Source organism: Antennarius striatus, chromosome 17 (genome assembly GCF_040054535.1).
Source record: "Antennarius striatus isolate MH-2024 chromosome 17, ASM4005453v1, whole genome shotgun sequence".
NCBI lineage: Eukaryota > Metazoa > Chordata > Actinopteri > Lophiiformes > Antennariidae > Antennarius > Antennarius striatus.
This window is the reverse complement of record NC_090792.1, coordinates 9,687,224-9,707,242: the sequence shown is the minus strand read 5'-3', so window position 1 is coordinate 9,707,242 and position 20,019 is coordinate 9,687,224. Positions and strand designations below refer to the sequence as shown.

Below are 20,019 nucleotides of genomic sequence, written 5' to 3'. Positions count from 1 at the left end.
TGCAGTATATTTTTAGACACATGAATTACATCAGACCCAAGAAAAAAAGTCTCAAACTTCAGATGCTCTTTTGCAATCCAAGAGAAAATAAGGACACAAACCAGTTGTACACTTTAAATTATATTTAATCAAAATGATCTTATGGTATATACAGAGTAATCTTAACTTATAGCTTTTTACATATATTAAATACTATCTGACAAAAAAAATCAATTCCATAGTCCAAAAGAAAATTCAATTGACAGTGAAATAAAATGAACACTGACATTACACTAATCTTTACACAAGGTCATTTTTGGGTTGGATCATCCAAACTACATTTACAGTGTCAAAAACGTGCCTGAACTAGAATTAAAACTAAAATGGCAAAAGTGTAAAGAACTACTTATGGTTTTCAAGAGCTGTGGAAGCATCAAGAAAAGATAATTGCTGATCAACAGCATTTTGGACAAATAAATTATATTCACATTTCAATTTCCCAGTGGGACTTAAACAGGAATGTTCCAAGCAGCCTGCATAAATTATGAACAATACTTCCTGGTGTACAAGTGATGTGTCTGACAAAGCCACATATACTATCACTAAGCAGTGGAGGCATTTAACTGACATTCATTTCTGAAGTTCCTTATTTTAGATATGGACACCTGTGCATAGAAGTGTAAAGCTAAGGCCAGTAGGGGCAACGGTATTGAGAGAAAACCGCTGAATGGTGAAATATGTTGAAGGCAGGCCTGAAACAAGTCTCTTAAATGTCTGCTCTCAGAACAATGAAAGCACAGCAGAGTGAACTCAGGTGGACAAGCAGCATTAAACTCTAGTGAGGCAGGGAATGATGCAAGTCATGACTCATAACTTAAGTAATCATCTAGAACTGCAAAAACGTTGAAAACAACATTGTGGGTGATCATGACGCAGACAACAATCTACAATAGATTCATGCATCTTTGCTGACATGTCTTAGCAGGGGTGATATGTGGCTAAAGGAAAGTAACATTAAACAAGACGCCGATGAGAGCAGCTCCCAAAGCGAGTTTGTTGCTTCGTTCATTCAAAGGAAACATGCCAGTCATTTCTATCTCAACAACTTTTTTCTTGGTCGTTTCTTTCTCTTCTTTCTTCCTCTTTTAAATGTGTTCACACTGAGCCTCGGACATTACGCATACATTTAATGTGGGGGAGTTCCTGTAAAAACGTAAGCATGTATGTACATGTGCATCCCTCCGCTGTTCTCCTATGGGATGGATTCTGAGTGTCCCACAGCTTCACTTGGAGCCTCTTTAGTTTGGCTTGTCTGTGATGACACTCAAGAGGTATCTCCCTCATCATCGCACATCAGTAGCAACACGAGTTGTCTCAGCCAAATCTTACGGCTGCTGCATTTTTCAGGCCTCCTTCAGCAATGGCATATCTAAGGCAAAAAAGGACAAAATGTTAGCATCAGTGCCAAGTATTTAATGAGTAAAACGTGTGTCTGGTTCGAGCTCTACCATCAGAGTAGTCCATCTCTGAGTCCAGAGACAGGTTGTGTTGGTCACTGCTTGTAGACGGCTGTCTTAGTGATGATGAAGGACCTGAAGCACTTGCGTGCTCCAAAGCCCAGCTGGAAGATGAGGGTAAGGGTGACGAGGAAGAGGAGGATGGAGGTACAGGGTGGACCTCAGCCATTTCTGACTGTTGCTCTTTGAGTGACGAAGACCCAGAGGGGTCAGCCTCTGGAACTGTAGCATGCTGACCCTCAGACAGCACGATCTGGACTCGAGACTCGGAAGAAGCGCCACTACCACTCACAGCCTCCTCATATGAGGGCAGAGTCACCTGGACTCCTTCCACCATGATGGACACTGGCTGGCCTGTGACACCCTGATCACGTCTAGGTTTACAGGACCAGAGGAATGGTGAAAAACTGTTACCTTATTTGACAGATTCCCAACGTGACGTGTCCATGTGTTGGTGGACAGAAACTCACCGATGGAGGGACTTGAGTTTTGGCTGGAGAAGCACAAACAGCACCACCAGAAGAAGGATCAGAGCCACTGAGCTGGCTGTGGATGCTACAATGGACAAGGCGGGCATCCCCAAGGGTAAAGTCTGATCGCTGTCTGTGACAGGAAAAAACAGCTGAGGTAGTTACAAATAGAGAACCAATCACAATTTATCTACAGTCCTAATATAAGATCGAAAATACCTAATGTCGCAGATATTATTTTTACCTTGCTCCATCATACAGCTGAGCTTAACTTGACTGTCCCATTCCCCGTACTGACAAGTTAGGTATTTATAATCTCCTTTCAGAATATAGCCTTCATCACAAAAATATTCAATCACAGTGCCATGAGTGAGTCTTCCACATGTGGAAGGATGGCAGGTATATCCTCCGTTCTCTGGCTGATATGGAGCCTGGCATACTGTCAACAAAAAGAAAGGAAAACATTTTCAATGTCGAAAATTAGTGCTAAACAGTATTTAACCCTCTTTAAAAGGACAGGGCTCTAAGGCTTCCTCTTTTCAACCTGCTGGGCTGCCATTTGCTTATGTAGTCTTCCAAAAACATACATAGATTTACACAACAAAAACACTGAGCAACTTCATCAGTTGCTGACGATCTGCTTTTGACCAACCGACAAGATGTTTTCTGCCTTCAAGAGTCAGTGTCATTTGGGTTTGAATGTCATTAGTTGTGTCACAAATGTGTTTTTGTTGTGGGTGCTGAAAATGACATATGGGGAGAAACATATTAATGTGTGCATGTTTCCCGTTTCTGAAGTGTTGAGATTCAGATCAGGTTAATTAGATCACATCTGAGCAAGAAAATGTAACTGATCAATGAGGCTTGTAATGTGACTGTAGCCCAGGAGGTGGCTGGTCTTTACCATCACTGCGTATACAGAGAGGAGGCTCTGAAGACCAGCGTCCCAGTGCGGAGCAGGTGAGGATGTTTGGTCCATCTGGCAGGAAACCGGGGTCACAGCGATACTCCAGTACTGTACCAACTGGGAACGAGCTCCTGTTGGTTTCTGTCAAATTGGTTGAGCCATGCTGCACTGTGGAGGGTCTGACACAACCTTAAAAATGACAACAATAATCATCAATAACTGAAATTCATTATTAAAAACCAACAAGCTTTGTTTTTATATAACAAAATGCAAGCTCTGTGCCATCTTTAAATTGCCTCCATAAGTTTAAAAGGATGGGGCTTCTGAGGCAGATCGGGGTGTATTTGTTTGGCTGTTGAGTTCAAATATCAAAAATGTTTCAGAATGGAAAATCCCAAGTCGAATACAGTCATATGTTGTTTATGTCAGCCTTTACCATCACTGCGTATACAGCGAGGAGGTTCAGAGGACCAGTATCCCAGTGTGGTGCAGGTGAGGGTGCTTCGCCCCACAGGCAGGTATCCATAGTCACAGTTGTACTGGATGACTGTTCCCAGAGAGAACAAGCTCTTGTTGTCTGTGATGTTACTAGAACTGTGCAGCACTGCAGAGGGTCTTTCACAACCTTTAGAAAAGGACAAATAAAATGAACCTCATATCTACCATTTTTTAATAAATGTAACCCAAATGTTAACCAATAGTTTCAAACTTATACAAAGTCCTTTACAGGAATATAGAAAGCAGTTTAACACATTAAAGTGAATTAAAAACAGAAGTTAAATTATATAAGTATTTAAATATCATTGCATAAACATTTTTTGTTGAGGTTTATCTGGACACCGACTTCCCCAGAGGAGACTTTTGGAAGCATAAAAACCATCTCTGGAGTGACTTCTCCATTTTTCTGCTTTATCTTTATCAGTTTTGTTAATACATTCATCTGTAGATGGGCCTGAGTCTGGGGACTGACTAACCTTGGCTCACACAGCTGATCTGCATTGGGCCATCCCACTGTCCATCCTGACAGGTCAGGTAGTTGTAGTCTCCACTAAGAACGAAGCCCTCATTACAGAAGAACTCAATCACAGTGCCATGGGCAAACATTCGACAGGGGGATGGGTGGCAGGTGTAGCCCCCGTTCTCAGGTTTGGACAATGGTAGACATGCTAATGGGAAAAGAACACAACATAAAAAAATACTAGTCAAACTGTACAAGAGTTAGGCTTTAAATGTATGCTATCAAACTGCAAAAATGGGTAAAGATATGAACGGAAAAAAAATTCCCTATCGAGAGAAGGATATTGAATTAGGCCAGTTACCCAGACAATAGTGACTCATTACTTTACAGAGCCTAAAAGACATCAGTGCAGAGAATTTCTTACCACCACTGCGTATGCACTGAGGAGGTTCAGAGGACCAGCGTCCCATTGCGGTGCAGGTGAGGATGCTGGGCCCGTCTGGCAGGTATCCAGGGTCACAGCTGTACTGCAGCACTGTGCCCACAGGAAATGAGCCCCTGTTGGTTTCCGTGAGGTTTACCCAGCTGTTCTGGACCATATATGGCCTCACACATCCTGGGAAGTCAAGTCAAAACAAGTGGATGTTCTGTGAAACTGTTTTGATTTTTGGTGAACTGAACACAACATGTGGTATACTTGTATATACTTCCTTCTGGGGGGATCCATTTTAACCAGCTGTAACAAAAAAGTTTAGCAACACTGCCACATACAAACTATCACACTCATATTCATCGACTCAAATACGTGCACCACAACTATCAAGACAGGTGTGTTGTAGCTCCTTTTAACTTTTTAGTCCACACAGGTCTTCAACTGGCCACCCCTGGGTCCCCAACCCAAGACCCAGTGGACTGAGCTACTGCCCCAACTCATCACCACAGGCCCTGCTCTAATGTGTTCTACCTCACTGATAAGACATTCCCAGTTTACCTCAGACTTCTGGGGTTCCCCAGGAGTCTATATTTTGGGCTTAATTTAATTTTTTCCCTTTATTGTTCCCTGGGGTCAATGTTTAGGAAATGTAATACTGGCTTTCATTGTTTCACAGATATTTTTAACTGACTGTGACAGAAAGTCCACAGCATGAATGTGTCACTTTTGTGTTTTTGTTTTGCTTGATAGCAAAGTATTTTCTGTTGGCTCTTGCTTTCATCCTCTATTTGGTTTTATAATTATGTTTTATATCTGCGCTTATCTTCTAGGCTTAATTTAACCTGTTCAGAATTTGGTAAACTTAGCTTGGTTAAATATGCTTTACATATTGTTTGGTATGATTTAGGACAAAGTCATGTTTTTGAACCTCGTATTTGTGGAAAAAAATACTATTAATGGATTTATTAATTTATATTGCACTTTTAATTGACACAGTGGTTCAATTATTCTTTCACTCCTCGTTCATACTTGGTGATGGTAAACTACATCGTCAAGGACAATGGGTCATCACAGTGAGAGAGCCGAGTGCAGTAAGTCACCAGAGCCAGTAGGATTGATCTTTCAGAAAGATGGAAAATAATTAGCATCATCAAAAGCATTAGATTGGATGGATGAAGTGGTAAGAAGATGAAGATGTTGAAAATGTTACCACAGACCAATGTGTTACTGGAACAAAAACCACCAAAAAAACTGGGTTGGTATGATCGGCCTGTGACAGCTGTTATCAGGTCAGTTTGATCACCTGTGACACAAATGTTTCCTTAATTTTGGACATCTATCCAAAGAAATAAACAAACATTCTGATTGTGAGGCTATTAGTTATGACTCCTTGACAAAGCATTCTAATTACTTTAACAATATTTTACAAATAGAGTTTTTGGTTCAGGATCCAGCTAATATGTAAAAATCTCACTGCAAACTGAATCCTCATTGTTCCAGTTCCAATTTGACCTTGGTTCCAAGTCTGTAACAATATCATTTCTCATCGAACAATAGTGATTTTACAAGGACACCATACTTTTAAGTACACTGGCTCACTAGATCTGGACTATTACTTGGATCCAGCTCATAGATTGATGTGTGGTAGATCTGACTGGAATTCAATTAGTTAGAAAAATAAACTCTTATCGGCACAATGACTAAGTATCCTTTAAAAAATTCTGGATCCAAATGATGATCAAAATCTACACTAAATTCTAAAGGCTATTTCGTTGGGCCATATACTTTCTTTCAAAGACATTTAACAAATGTATGTCCAAAATTGTGAAAAATCATGCAGACGGATATAAAGCCAGATAACCAAACTAACAAGTAAAAAAACAGACACTAATAGAATACAACATCTATGCCACACAATCATGTCAGTGAATTATACGGTTGTTTAATTGGGATTGTTCCATTAGTACTATCAATAAAGGAAATGTGATGATGAGCCATACAACCCCTCATTGGTAAGACCCTGATATTCAAACATTTGGTCTGTGTCATGACAAAGCTGACATGATGTATCTTCAATGGAGAAAAAACACAGGATGACAATCCAAACAAAGTACAGAACAATAAATTCTGCTTCTTACCTGATCCTTGCACAGTGGACGATACAGCCACGATCAGCAACACCAGCAAGGACAGTTTAGTGGTTGAGGTATTGGCCCTAAAGGGTCTTGGTATTGACTCTATCATTCCATTGCACATCTTCTCCCTCAGAGTCAGCTCAACCTGCTATCATCAGAAAATCACGTAGCGGTAATGAGTAGCGGTATAAATACGTAGTAATAAAAGAAGAAGTCAGAATATTCTTCACAATGTGACGCCCTGGTGGCGCAGGTACTCTGCAGAGCTTGTACAGCTGCCAGGAAAATGGGTGTGATTGTGAGGAAAAGGTACAATGACACAAGAACAACCTCACATTAATAGCATACGTATTTGGGTAGCCGCAGACGGATAGTAACTTATGTACATTTATTTTGATTATTTGGTATAATCGAACGTCAGCAATCCAAGTTCAGTTGAATGCATCTGCCACATTAAATATTGCTCTACTGCCCGACTGCTCAGCGGCTACACACCCATTTTCCAGCGATTCCTCTTTAGCTATAAGTCGGTGACGTTAGGCCAAAACAAAAGACCCCCACGTTGACATACCGAGTATATGATGTTTACACCAGCTAACATATGAGCTAACACATAAAACAAGGAAATAACAAATAAAGCGCATCATAGCTGCTTTTAATTGCAACTGTAAATAATTTGGCCGAGATGAACAATGGCTGCCGTTTAGCTTGCTTATGCTAGCTAGACATTAAATGGATTGCTATATTACTTACCACAAAGACGTGGCCCCTAAACCCCCACCTTTTCTTCCTCACGCTGGATACATCTATCTCTAACGGCCGAGCTACAGGGAAGACAAAGTAACCGCTGAAATAAAACAAATACAACTTAACGTACGAGCAGGTACCACCACAGCTAACTGCTAGCTAGCTTTCCAGTAGCTAGCTTGATGTCCGCTAAGCTAGCTAGCTGCACTGACTTATGCGCCAGCATAGCCGCCACGACCTCCCCCCAGTTGTCATAGCAACATACGCGCATTTCCATAGTTACAACATCCGGGAATGTTTGCGTCCGTAGTTACCCAAAACAAGCTAAAGGAATGACGGTTTAATTCGACTTAGTCCGCGCTAAAGCTTCGTCCTGCAAAGATTTTGCTGTCAACGTAAGAAAGTAATAGTATGGAAATTATCAGGGGGAGTTTAGAAGACATTTCCCGACCTGCGTCGACCGAGCAAACTTTCAGTCGTGGTTCGAGTGTGTCGTTGCCTTTCAATGACAGAAGTTGTCCCACGCCACCGTTTTCTCTTGTTGTTTTGCCAGACGATGTTGCGGATGATAGGGTGAGTAAAGATGACAGAATGACGATGTTATTGTTATGATTTTATTTGTTCTATTTTATTGTGTTTAAGTTATCATTTAAATGTTAATAAGTTCTCTTATTTTTTTAATTGAAAAACATATTAGTCACCTGTTGAGTTGTTGTAAAGGGCTAAATCTATATAAATTAATTTTGTTTATCTGTTTAATTGGTTGATCAGATACAGAGAAGCTCTGATGAAGTTAGGATCAACTCCTCAGCCAGAAATACTTACAAAGGTAAGTGTTACATACAGTGAAGAATTGTATTGTTTGACGATCCAGTTGTAATTAAGCATGTAAGAAAAACGTGCATTTTTTAGATGAATTTCAGGATGATGAAGAGACTGTAGATGAGAAAGAAGACTTCCAGTTGCAGAGTGCAATTGAGGAAATGAGACGACTTGATGAAATACTGTCTGAGAAGATCTGCAAAGAGAAAGAAATTAGGCGTCAAAGGAAGGAACTTCAAGCAAAACTGTGGGAAGAGCTCCAGGTACACAATTTTTTTATTCTACCTCCTATTCCACTCGAGTCTTACATTCATATATGTCAGGTATGCTGTGATGCTATAATATTATACTGCAGCAAAATAAGCCAGAAGGATACTCTGAATGTCCCCATGAAGCTCTGAACACAAGGTTGTTTTTGGCTCTGGAACCCATTGGTAAGTGTGGTCAAGTATGTAGATCAGCAGCAATGTTTAAAGTTTATTACACACAATCACTGGAAGACACCTGAACTACATTTCATCTTCAAGGGAGAGAAGAGGAGGATGACTTTATGCCCGTGTTTGAAACTCAAGTTCCTGACTGTAAGTACCAGGGAGACCAATCTTGAATCAAAGTTTGGTAAAATTGAGCATGTAAAAAAATAACTTGTAAGCACAGTATTTCGTGTTTGTTTTGGGTCAGTGTTCTCAGGTAGAGCAGGCAAGTGCATAGATTGTACACTTGGTGGCGCCATGAGCTCAGGGATGCTTACAGTTTGTTCACTTCATGATCAACAAGTGCTGTCATGTCTCTGAAGTAAAACACTAACTTAGATACCACACCAGTTTATCACAGATGAACGTCTTATAGTTCACCCCAGTTGAAGAGACTTGTGAGGAATACCATGATCAAGCTTGAGTGGCTTTTTATGATAGTGATCCATTAGATTCTCTTTTTTATTCTGACCATTAGCCCAGGAGTTGTGAGGAATTCTTTCCTTTCAGTAGTACTTTGGGGAACTTGTGTGGTTTTCGTTGTCATGATTCAAACGACTAACAATTTGGTCAGAGCAAGTCTCTCCCCCTACTATGCCACCTTGCAGACCTTTGGGGGTTTTTTAAAGAAAATTTTTACATTTCACTTCCAATTTAGATCATTGTAGAAATTCTTAAACCATAAGGATCAGATATTAGAGTAAACATTCCAATAGAAATTTTCATTTCTAGAAAAAAAATCCTATTTGTCTGTTGTAATTAGAGCTTTGCTTTGCTTTTACAGCATTACTGTTTTAGTAAAATGTGTCTTGATTGACAGGTGAAAAGAGTCCAGTCAGCTTGACAGAATCATTTGAAGTAGGCAATGCAGAGATGGGGGAAGAGCAACTGGAAGGCAGCCACAGCGGAGCTTCCAAAGGCAAGAAAATACAGAAGGACTTTGTCAAGAGAAACATTGAGGTATGTCAAAGTTCACACCAGGATGAATGCAGTGCTAGAGTATATCACATGACTTGGGGCAAGTTTCTTGCTGTTTCTTCTCAAGTCCCAGAGAAACACCAATTCTAAGAATTCTAGGGCATCAAAAACATGAGTAGAAATGTCTTTATGAATCAATAATTTTCATTGTCCTCTGTCCAAATGTGTTGTAATGCAATAGCTATTGAGCAGCAAGGGGGGCCAAGTGCTTTTTACGCAAGCAGAGAAAGAACGTCTGGAAGAGCTCCTTCAGGACATCGATAAAGAGGAAGAGGACAGTGCCAGAGGCGCAGACAGTGAGGTAGGATGACATGGAGGCCTAACACACAACATATGCTGGAGGATTTCATCTTGAAGTCCATGGATGCTTCCACCGTCATGACCAGATGTCTTGCTGCAGATGAACACAGTCACTGGTTCTGCTCCCAATATCCATTCTTACATTTACTACATTTAGAACACAGTATAGTAATTATTCATAATCATTGTAATATTGTTTCTAGTGTTAGGTTACAGCCACTAATCCTAATTCTATAGCAATCAAATGTTTTCTAAGTGATGGTTCATTCACTTTTTCATCTCCCTGACCGCTTCATCCGCTTGCACGGGTCACAGGGAGCTGGAGCCTATCCAATCTGACTTAGGGCGTGAGGCGGGGCAAACTCCGGGTGCGACACCAGTGCACCTCGAAGCTACACAGAGACAGACAACGACGCAGGCACACACTCATACCTACAGCCACTTAACCTGAAGCACATGTTTTTGGAGGTGGGAGGAAGCCAGGAGAACCTGGAGAGAACCCACGCAGACAGAGGGACAACATGCATACTCTGAACAGAGAGAGACTGGAACCCTGTATCATAAACTAAAATGTGCCTGTTTAAATCATATTTAACTCTACATACACATTAAGTAAGCCCAGAGTAGCATGAAGACTAACACTGTTCAGAGAGCTCCAAAAATGTTGCAAATTATGGATTCCTTTATTATATATTTTCATGACATGGATCCTCCATGTAGTTCGAATTCCTCAGTTGCTCTCACAGTAGAAGTTTACTGATTGACCTTCGGCCTAAGAAGTTTGTTTGTCTTTGACTTTTGATTGAGCACCGTCTCCCCTGGAACCTTAGACTATTTCCCTATCTACCCACAGTCCCAACTTTAGACATTTTTATGTTCAACTTTCATTTGTTTTAATCACCCTTTTGGCAGCTGTGAGGCCAGTCTAAAGGCAGATGGGACCAGACTTGTTCAACATATTTACCTTTCTCATACGGTTCCATTTAGTTTGACCCCAACAGCTCTGCATTGCTGGAACAACCTTCCAGGATAAAAAAAAAAGTCTTTCTTCTCTACTTATGATGTTTACCTTGATTTTTATAATAATAATAATACAAAAATAATGCTGTGAAATACCAAAGTGGAGTAAAATTGTACTGTTTTTTAGTTGGCTAGAAGAAGACTTCCTGTTATTGCGAGACATGCTGTCATGGATGATCATAATAGAGAAAAGCACATTATTGATGTTATCAGTGCTTTGGTAGTGACGTGTCTTTTATTCGGTGAGGGCCAAGTTCTTGGCAGACTCCCCATAAGCACATAAATTAGTAGCTGCAGCTCACTGTTAGCCACACATTTCTTTTGATATTGTGTGGTTCACTGGAAATCTGCAGCAATAAATCAATGGAAGTTGGCAATTGTTGAAATTTGGGTGCGTCAGTAGTGGATGTAATCGTTTTTACTTGATGTTCACCCTTTATCTTGACATTCACCCTTGGATGAAGGATGATGGGATTTGAAGTGTCTCTCATTATGGGATTATGGAGATGCATAAAGATAGAGGACACATCTTCTCGATAGGCGTGGAGTAAAATTTAGAAGCAGGAATTGGAGGAGGGCCTCTGTTGATTCATAAAAACTCTGCATGGGGGGTGCATAAAGACAGAAATATTTACACTCTAAATTCTCTGTATTTACATCCCTCGAATCTGTGATGTATTGTAATTGTCAGTTTTTTCTATGTCCGTCCGTCCATCCGTCCATATGTCCGTCCATCCTTCCACCAAATATCTTCACAACTGTTGCTGATAGAAAGATGAAAAAAAAAAAGCACATTATTCGGGGGGCAAAGGGGATGAAAATTAGATGATGATCTTGACCTTAAGAAAACTAGGTCAAATTTAAACTTTTGTACACTTTTTTGCACATATCTCAGGAACCAGATAAGATAGAAAGATGAAACAAAAGGTGTTATATTCAGGGAGGGCAAGGGGATGAAAATTAGATCACAACCTTGAGAAACTAGGTCAAGGTAAAATTTTCACTTCTATACATTTTTTGGTACACATATTGGAAACCTGATGAGATATACAGTAATCACAAAACAAAAAGCAACATTTTCAGGAAGCCAAAGGCACAAAAATGTGATGATATCGTGGGATGTTGCAGTCTCTGACTGCCTTGTTGACTCTGTAATAGTGAAAAACATAGCATACATGTTGAATCATGTGCCAATTATCAATTTTGATTTACTGTGCATTTTCCAGCTATCATTACTATAATTTGATTTCAGTGAGAGAGAGAGCTTGTTATTCTCACAAAAATAAACCTTTCTGTCTTTAGCCTTTTTTTATTTTATCAGTTCATTTCCTCAGTGAATCATCATATTATGAGTTTAAAGATTTCTTAATTGTTGTTTTCTTGTTGGACATTCCTTCGTTTTCTGGTTATTTTTCCACACAACAATTATATAATATCCAGTTATGTTTTCACTTGTATCCATTGGTTGTTTGATTTTTTTTTTTTGTAATCAAAATTATATATAAAAAACAAAACAAAAAGTCAAATACAAACAAACAAGCAAAAAGCGCAATTTTTGATAATAAAAATAAATAAATGTAACCCTACATATTGGCGAAACTAAAAACAGCCTTCATAAATTCAATTCAATAATAAACTTGACCCACATTTCAAATGAGGCATTTTGACGGCTTAAATTTCGCTACAGCGGCAAAGCTACTATTACCATAAGACGTCCAGATGTTATTTTCCAAAATGTTTTCCCAAAAATTAACTTTGAAGTTAGAGCACTTGTGTTTTGTAAAAAACGTCTGTCTTTAAACTTTTGCAAAAAAAAAACCCCCTTCCCCTTGATCTTAGACATCGTTACAGTCTACTAAAAAAAGCAAAGCGACACAGACAAGTTGAGCAGCAGAAAAATGAATTTTATGCTTTATCTCTGTCTGACATCAAGTTGTTTCCCTCATTAATCACAGTTTCTTCATCCTAATCTGCAGCTCTGCCTGAGCTGCTTGAACACCCATCATTTCCTTTATGAGCAGAGACTCCCTGGCAGAGCCAGTTACTTTTATCCATCCAGAAGTGAATACCATTCTCTTCTCTGTTTTAGAAAGGATTTCCACAAAGTTGCTCAAAGAAAAGAAATATTTTTATCAATCCCATATTTAGGTTTCTACATACAAACCAGGGTTATACCCTGTGGACTGTGACTTACTGCCCCAATGTTTGTCTTTCAGGAGGACATGTGGGCTGTGCCGGTCCTGACAGGCCAGGGTTACACTCCGGAGCCAACTGACATGGAGCAGCTCATCCACATTGACTCCAAAATTTGCCCTCTCCTTCCTGTAGAGGAATTTCTCTCAGTGCAAAGCTCATACAGGAACCTAACCTTGTTTGAGGTATTTATTCAACAGTGTGATTGTAAATGTCATCACAGGATTGTGTTTATGTAAAGCATCATTAACTACTACGGGTACCTCCCAGCTCAGAGACACAGGCATAAAATCTGAGTGAAAAATCTTTTCAGTAAGGCATGAAGGGTAACATCTTGTAAAGTCTATTTTCAGCAGCTTTAAAGAAGTTTCACCTCTTACGTTCTCTCATTGTTGCGTTGGGGAAAGTTGCAGTGTTTAAAAATGGTCTAATTTGAAACTGAGGGTTGCACCATTTTTCCATTCAGTTTTCCACCATCTTTCCATAAAACAGCCACAAGTTAAAACCCCTTGAGCATGATTTTCTGCTAGTAAACTTTTCTCACTATTTCTAATTATTACGAATAAAGTAACCAGCAGATCTTGAAAACTGTAAAGTAAATTTTATCAGTTTATCACCACCGCATCTCACAAAGGAGACCGTCACAGGTATGTAAATTAACAAAAGCTATCTGTCCTTCATCCTGTTTTTTTGGGTCTCACACCAGGATGTGAGTTTATTGAATTATCATGAACATATTTTACTACAGTTTAATGAGCAGGTACCATCATTTGTACAGCCTGTAAGTCAAAAATTGTGTTTCTGAAACATAAAAACAAATAACATTTGCAAGGCCATGGTACTTATTTCCACTATCACTGGATACAGACAAGGGGAAATTGCGGCGCTTGGATCCCAGGGCTGAAACAGCACATGACCCGTGTCACGATGTCCAGAATATTAATTCCAGCGTTCCAATTATTTCAATTTCCCAATATGAATTTTCTTATTCACGTCATTGGTCTGACATTAAAAGGAGACAGCAGTAAAAGATGCTTAACAATTCTGAGGTCATTGATGAGGCACATTCTTTGCATCCCTTTAGATGTTCATAATTATCTAAGTGTCAACAATCTGGCATGGGGTGTAACATTCAGTCAGCACTAATTGTTTCCAGGCCCTCCAATGGGAATTTTTGCTGGTTTTCATTGTGCTCTGTTATAGTACATCAAATATCTTCTGGTTACTGGCTGTAAGTTGTCCAAAATGTTTTTCATGGAAGATGTCACATTTGGCCTTTAGAAATTGTGATGGGCATCTTTCACTGCCTTGGTATTTTATAGACAAATGGATACACCAGTAATCAAAATACTTGGTAGGTAGAGCGCTCCAAAACATAAATAGCACCAGTCTTTGTTGTATCAGTGCAGATGGATCATTTGGTCACTACATGAGCTATAGATGAACATGATTTTTTTGGAGGAAGATTTGATTTGCCGCTTCATAATATTAACAAATTTCAGGAACTACAACTGCTTGTAAAGATAGAAGTGGTATTTTATTGAGTATATAAAATTGTCATCAGTCCTCATGCTTTTCTTATAGGCCTATGATGAAGGCTGGAGTCTGAATTAATAGTACAGATCTGTGACATTACTGGGCAGCTGAACGTGCTACTTTGTGCAACCAACTTCCCCTCCCTTCGCAGCCTTTAATCATCTTTCTTGGTTTAAAGACTTTTTGGGAAAGTAAAATTCCCCATCATCTCTCCATCATCTGCTCTTCATTACTGCAGAAACAGCTAAAGCATGCCTTCTCTCTAAAGAGATAAAATATGAATTAAACAATGACACAAAATAATTTTTTTCTCTCAAGTAACCATTTACAGATGATTCAGATAGCTAAGATGACAAATAAAATCAAAATACATCACATTTAGGTTTTTAATAGTGTATAAAATAGAAACGATCATGTTGATGAAAAGAACACCTGTATAGCTTAAAAGTAGCTGCTCTCTTACCCTGCCTACACGTCACGTTTTAAAGAACACACTTATCATCCATCTCTTTCAAAGCCAATCATTCATCCACATCAGTAAATGTGAAGTTATGTATGCACATAAGCAAGAGCATCATATCCCTTTTCCAGCACCACTAACACATTTTGTGCATCGCATTAAATTCACGTTTCCAAGTTTCTCTTGTTCTCTGACGAAGACAGATGGTTCATATTGTCATCACAAAAGGAGTTATTTATTCCTCCCCAGTGAGCTGTCATTGATGGAACATCAATCAGGACTTGGATTGTGTCATCAGAACCTGGACCTGTCCTTTCTCAGTGAGTTGTGTGAGGGGAAAAGTAACGCTTGCATTCCTGTGCAGTCTCCATAAGAGCAGCATCCTTTGCGTCCTTCCCTTTGTGCTTTGAGGATGGGTAGAGTCAGTGAGGTCTTATATTGGCGAGGATATTTCCCCCATAATTACTGAGGTTGTGATTGAGGATTGCTTGGTCAAGAAAATGAAAAAGGTTTTCCATTTCACTTGAGATTTTAACACAAGCAAACACGTCTAGCACTTATACAGTAACAGTTACAGTATACTGGGTAGAAACTCCCCTCATGTGCAGCTGTTGTTACTTGGAGCGGTAAACATTCCTGCAGTTGGACAAGGCATAAATGGTGTTCACTCGCTGAATTCATATTAATATTAATCCACTGGGTCCGACTGTTCATTTTTCTACATACAGTATATAGGGAATTGCAGTGGCAGGTGCACGTCACACTGTGCACCCTGAGTCTTGAGAAATCCACACTGTCATGCCCTTAACCACAACATCAAGCACTCTATTACTCATGTGACCACACATTGAATTATAGTGAAAGTCTTTAGAAGGGGAAGTTCTTTTGTCTGACTTTTTAAAAAAAATAATTCTGAAGGACAGGAGTAAGATTAGGAAGTTGCAAACTGTACTTTCATGATCTGAACCAAATGGAATCAAAACACTGCTTTGAGCAGTGTTTTCCATGGATGCTACCAAAATTGTGCTCATGACAGGATTGCTTCTTTTGCATTGTTCATTTCCTCCACTTCTATCAGATGAAAATGACTTTCTGTCATTAAAAACATCTGTTGGCTTGTGGAATTGATGTACAGTACCAATGTGGGGTAACGCCTACACCACCTGTGGTTACAAGCCAGAAAGGCATTTTGCCATAAGCTGCTGTTTGTCATTTGGTGACATTGGGCGTGTGTTACTGCGTGTTTCACAGATGAGAATCACGTTATCTCTAACCTATTCTCTGACGGTGTGATTACATTAGATTTATAACAGTGGTAGTGCATTGAAAAACATTGCTTAAACATTTTGCATGAATCTTATTTACAGTGTATAATAGATGACGTCTGTCTTGTGAGGTCACCTCCCTTCATAGAATCCCTGCACTAAGTTTGATTTTTCAGGAATAACCGTGGGCCAAAAGAGTAAATCAAACTTTTTGGAAGATAAGGTCATAGTGGTTGTCAGGCAGATTGATTACAGGCAACATTCTCTATAAATACGTATTACTACTGCTACTACACGCTATAGGGCTGAAACAAAGACAAACATGTTTTGAAGTGGGCCACTTAAAAATGAATGAAGTGTGATTGATTGATTGATTCTTATATTAAAACATCATATTAAGCAGAAAATCCAAAAATAAATACTGATAGCATTCCAGCAATTCACATTGTTCAAAAAAATCAAACAACCCCCCCCCCCCAGGCTTGGATGAATGTGTCCCAAACTGTAATATGTCAAGGAAGCCACAACTGCTAGACTTTGTTTAGAGAACAGATCATTTCCACATCAGAGAATAGTTTTATAAATAAACACTTTTACATGGTTTTCGTCTTATGTCCTACATACAATTAAAATTCATCCAATCCTATTTTATGAATGAGGCCCCAAGGCTTCAGCTCCTTTTGTATTTACATGGTAACTGCAGCTGTGTTTTTGTCGTGCATTTGGTTGGCTATATTATGAGGTAAGACCATGAGGTCACTTAGTCACATTGTGTGGTTGCTGATGAGTGGTCATGGTTTAACTACTGCAGATGGTAAGTGAGAGAGCAGAGCTCTGGGCACAGACGGTCCTTTTGACCAAAACACTGTGGTTTGCCGATAGCGCGTAAATTTATCTTATTTGGTGAAGTCCTATAATTAAAAAGCTGTGGAAAATTTTTGGTCAATTTTTTTGTATCAAGAGTTTGTTAGAGTTCAAGATAGAGTCAGGACGCTGACTAAATTTATACATATTCCTAATATTTTAAAAAAAATTTAATACCAACTGTATACATGTAATTGATGTTAAATTATAACCATAACCAGTGGAAATAAAAAGCCAAATATACAAAAGCATTAACAAATCACATGTTTCTCTTTGACTACCTTATCCTTTGTACTAACGAAGGAGCTTCTCTTCAGAATACAATGTTCATCTCCCTGCTGACATATAAAAAAATAACATATGCCTAAGTCACAAAAGGATTTTCCTCTCTGTAACTGACAGATCGTTCGATGAATTGAACACTTAGTAATGAATAGATCTGGGGATTTTTGTACATTGCATTGATAAAAAATCTGACTTCATTTTTGCACACTTTCCTCAGATGTTCTGCAGGATCATCTGTTTTTAGTTGCATGGTGAGAGTTAAGATGTCAGCTTTGACACGTTGCATGAGCCATGTTATTCCCAAGGTCAATTTAGCTAAAAGAATAGAGTCCACACCCTTCTCCGCCCTGTAATTCATGGGAGACACAGTTTATTGTCTTCTTATAAATGTCTCTCCCACTAGTGTTACCCACAGCAGCAGTTGTGTTAAGTGGTTGAGAGAGATTTTTCCCTGGGATGGTTAAGATCTAACTTTTGACTGCTCTGCTCATTATGACGCTCCTTAGAGGACTGGTCACAAAATCATGGAGCAATAAACTTAAAATATTTAATCTCCTGTCTCTAAGACCCAAACTAAATTAAAATATTAAATGTTATCACCAACCACTGTTTTCAGTTCTTGCATTTCGAACATAGTCCAATAGACCATATGTTAATAGACATAAGTATATAAATGTTTGCATCTGTTTTTTTCCACAGCATTTGAAGAAGAAACCTGAAGTCTAATGCATTTTTTATGTTAGTATGAAGCTGCAGCCACCAGACCAGCTAACCTGACTTTGACAATAGCTGTCTGAAGCTTCTTTTACATCCAACACATTTTAAAGGGAAGTTGCTGCACACAAAATCATTGGAAAGCTGTGATTCCACATAAGTTTGCAGATTATGATCCAAAATGTATAGAAGTTTGTAAATTTTGCAAATGTCACTGTTTCACAGTTATCCTGTAGCACCTGATCACAGGAGAACAGTGGAAAGAAAAAAATGAGTGAAAGATGTCAGAGTTTAGTCAGGCTGTTTCTGTTTCTAACTTTTTAAATTTCAACACCAGACTAGCTGTTTACTTTTTGATTCTCTCAAGTTAAAAACATCTTCACTGTCCTACATGTCATTTCTCATATCAAGACTTTTAGCAGCTGAAATCTAGGGCAGATACTGTTTCTGAGAATACAAACCATGTGACAGCGGGTGACAAAAAGTGCAAAAATATACTGTTTTTATGCACATTTTGTTTTATCCATGTCATTTTTGGCAAACATTACAATTACCTTATATCAATAAAGTGATAGAGGGTGGAGATGATTGCACGAGTCTTACTTTTACGACAGTAAAAGTCACAGACTATTAAGTATTTACAATGCTTTGGAGGAATCACAAATTCCTTTCACAGCTCAAACTGCGAAAACTGTAAGCAGGCAGAACATTTATTCATCTTGGGATGATGTTTGGTTCGCTAGAACAGAGCAGTGGTGAGGATATTTAAACCCAGTGTCACAATGAGAAGGCTTTTTTGATTGCATGAGGTGCTGAGAGTTTTTAATCTGTTCAACCAGGCCTACCCCAGACCACCTTCAATTGTGAATAAAGCCAGTATACAAGCCAGATGACCAATAAATGTTTCATGTAATACTTCAGGAATGTTAGCAATCATCAGGTCAGCACTGATCCAAAATATTTATGAAAAAACATGACCTTCTTGGAGGGAAAAATACAGCTTGGATCCAATCAAAACTCATATCTGGGTCACTTTAAAGAAAACCTCACTATCTCTGTGAGTTCAGTATCAGATTGATTTTGAGGCTAACTTTTAAGGGGTGATGCGCAATGTTAGGAGTTCCATTTTATCTGTATTACCTTGTTTGACTTTATGTCACCATCTGTATCGCAGCACTGCTGCCTGCAATCTTTGCAGATGACAGCAGGTCATAGCTGAGCAAATTTAAAATCAAAGAGACCCTGGAGTGAGAGAAAAATAAAAAAAAAGAGAAAAAATCTGAAGCTAGATTAGTACAAGTGAGACTCAGCCATAGCTTCCGAATTGCTTACTTCAGAGCTCTCACAGGGAATGCTCATGGCGAGGCATTTGGACAGGCCTTGGCAAGTAGCCTTGCTCCACGTGGCACAGCCAGAGCTCCTACTATGGGTCTGAATTGGGGAGAGAGAGTGAGAGAAGCTGAGACACACATAAGGGGAAAAAGGGGAGCATGCTGTTTTGCACAACAGCAGCCATCTCTGGGTGAGTCAGGACAGCTGGGTCCCTTTCATCATAACAGCAGTCTATTCTTTGCAATGTACTTAAGAAGATGTAGCCAGAAAATAGGGGAGTATATTTTGCACAACGTAGACCTCTGGTGAACTATACAGCACACACATTCTCCAACAGTCATTTGCATTTTATTACCAATGGCATGAGGTTACCCCCTTTATGGTGTACAAGTAAAATCTGATGTTTACATGATTTCTGACAAACTTTTACTCATTACCTGCATCCATATCACTAGACTTTCATTTCAGTGACATGTATCTTCTCAATATTAGTTCCAATTTGGCAATATCAAAAAAAGGTATGTAGAATTTAGTTGTTTGTTTAAAGTTTGCAGTAGCGTTTATGTTTCAACTGCTGAAGTTTTCTTGGATTTGCTGCTTCACAGATTGCTGCTCCCGAATCAGCTTCTTT

General features: G+C 39.1%; 2 protein-coding genes across 4 annotated transcripts in view; one reads left to right on the top strand and one right to left on the bottom strand.

The window, feature by feature from the left end:
• Positions 1–153: 153 nt before the first annotated feature.
• LOC137611432 (sushi domain-containing protein 4-like) lies at positions 154–7,343 on the bottom strand. Of its 2 annotated transcripts, none has more exons than XM_068339631.1 (10): positions 7,153–7,343; positions 6,403–6,544; positions 4,256–4,447; positions 3,848–4,039; positions 3,310–3,498; positions 2,871–3,062; positions 2,211–2,405; positions 1,967–2,099; positions 1,488–1,870; positions 154–1,408 (listed from the first exon to the last, which is right to left on the bottom strand). In XM_068339631.1, the coding sequence occupies exons 2-10, from the start codon at positions 6,518–6,520 to the stop codon at positions 1,383–1,385; spliced, it is 1,620 nt and encodes a 539-aa protein (XP_068195732.1). In that variant the 5' UTR covers positions 6,521–6,544; positions 7,153–7,343; the 3' UTR covers positions 154–1,382. The 2 variants fall into 2 exon arrangements, with proteins under 2 accessions (XP_068195732.1, XP_068195731.1); XM_068339630.1 differs by having other exon boundaries at positions 155–1,408; positions 6,403–6,547.
• Positions 7,344–7,478: 135 nt separating this feature from the next.
• fsip1 (fibrous sheath interacting protein 1) overlaps positions 7,479–20,019 on the top strand; it is a 28,836-nt gene continuing 16,295 nt past the window's right edge. For both annotated transcript variants that reach the window (XR_011038506.1, XM_068338061.1), the window contains exons 1-8: positions 7,479–7,719; positions 7,918–7,975; positions 8,059–8,231; positions 8,324–8,402; positions 8,496–8,549; positions 9,262–9,401; positions 9,601–9,720; positions 12,956–13,117. Coding sequence is in view for 1 of the 2 variants with exons in the window: in XM_068338061.1 (XP_068194162.1) it covers positions 7,558–7,719; positions 7,918–7,975; positions 8,059–8,231; positions 8,324–8,402; positions 8,496–8,549; positions 9,262–9,401; positions 9,601–9,720; positions 12,956–13,117 (948 nt within the window). In the remaining variant the exon portion in view is untranslated. The remainder of the gene's footprint in view (positions 7,720–7,917; positions 7,976–8,058; positions 8,232–8,323; positions 8,403–8,495; positions 8,550–9,261; positions 9,402–9,600; positions 9,721–12,955; positions 13,118–20,019) is intronic.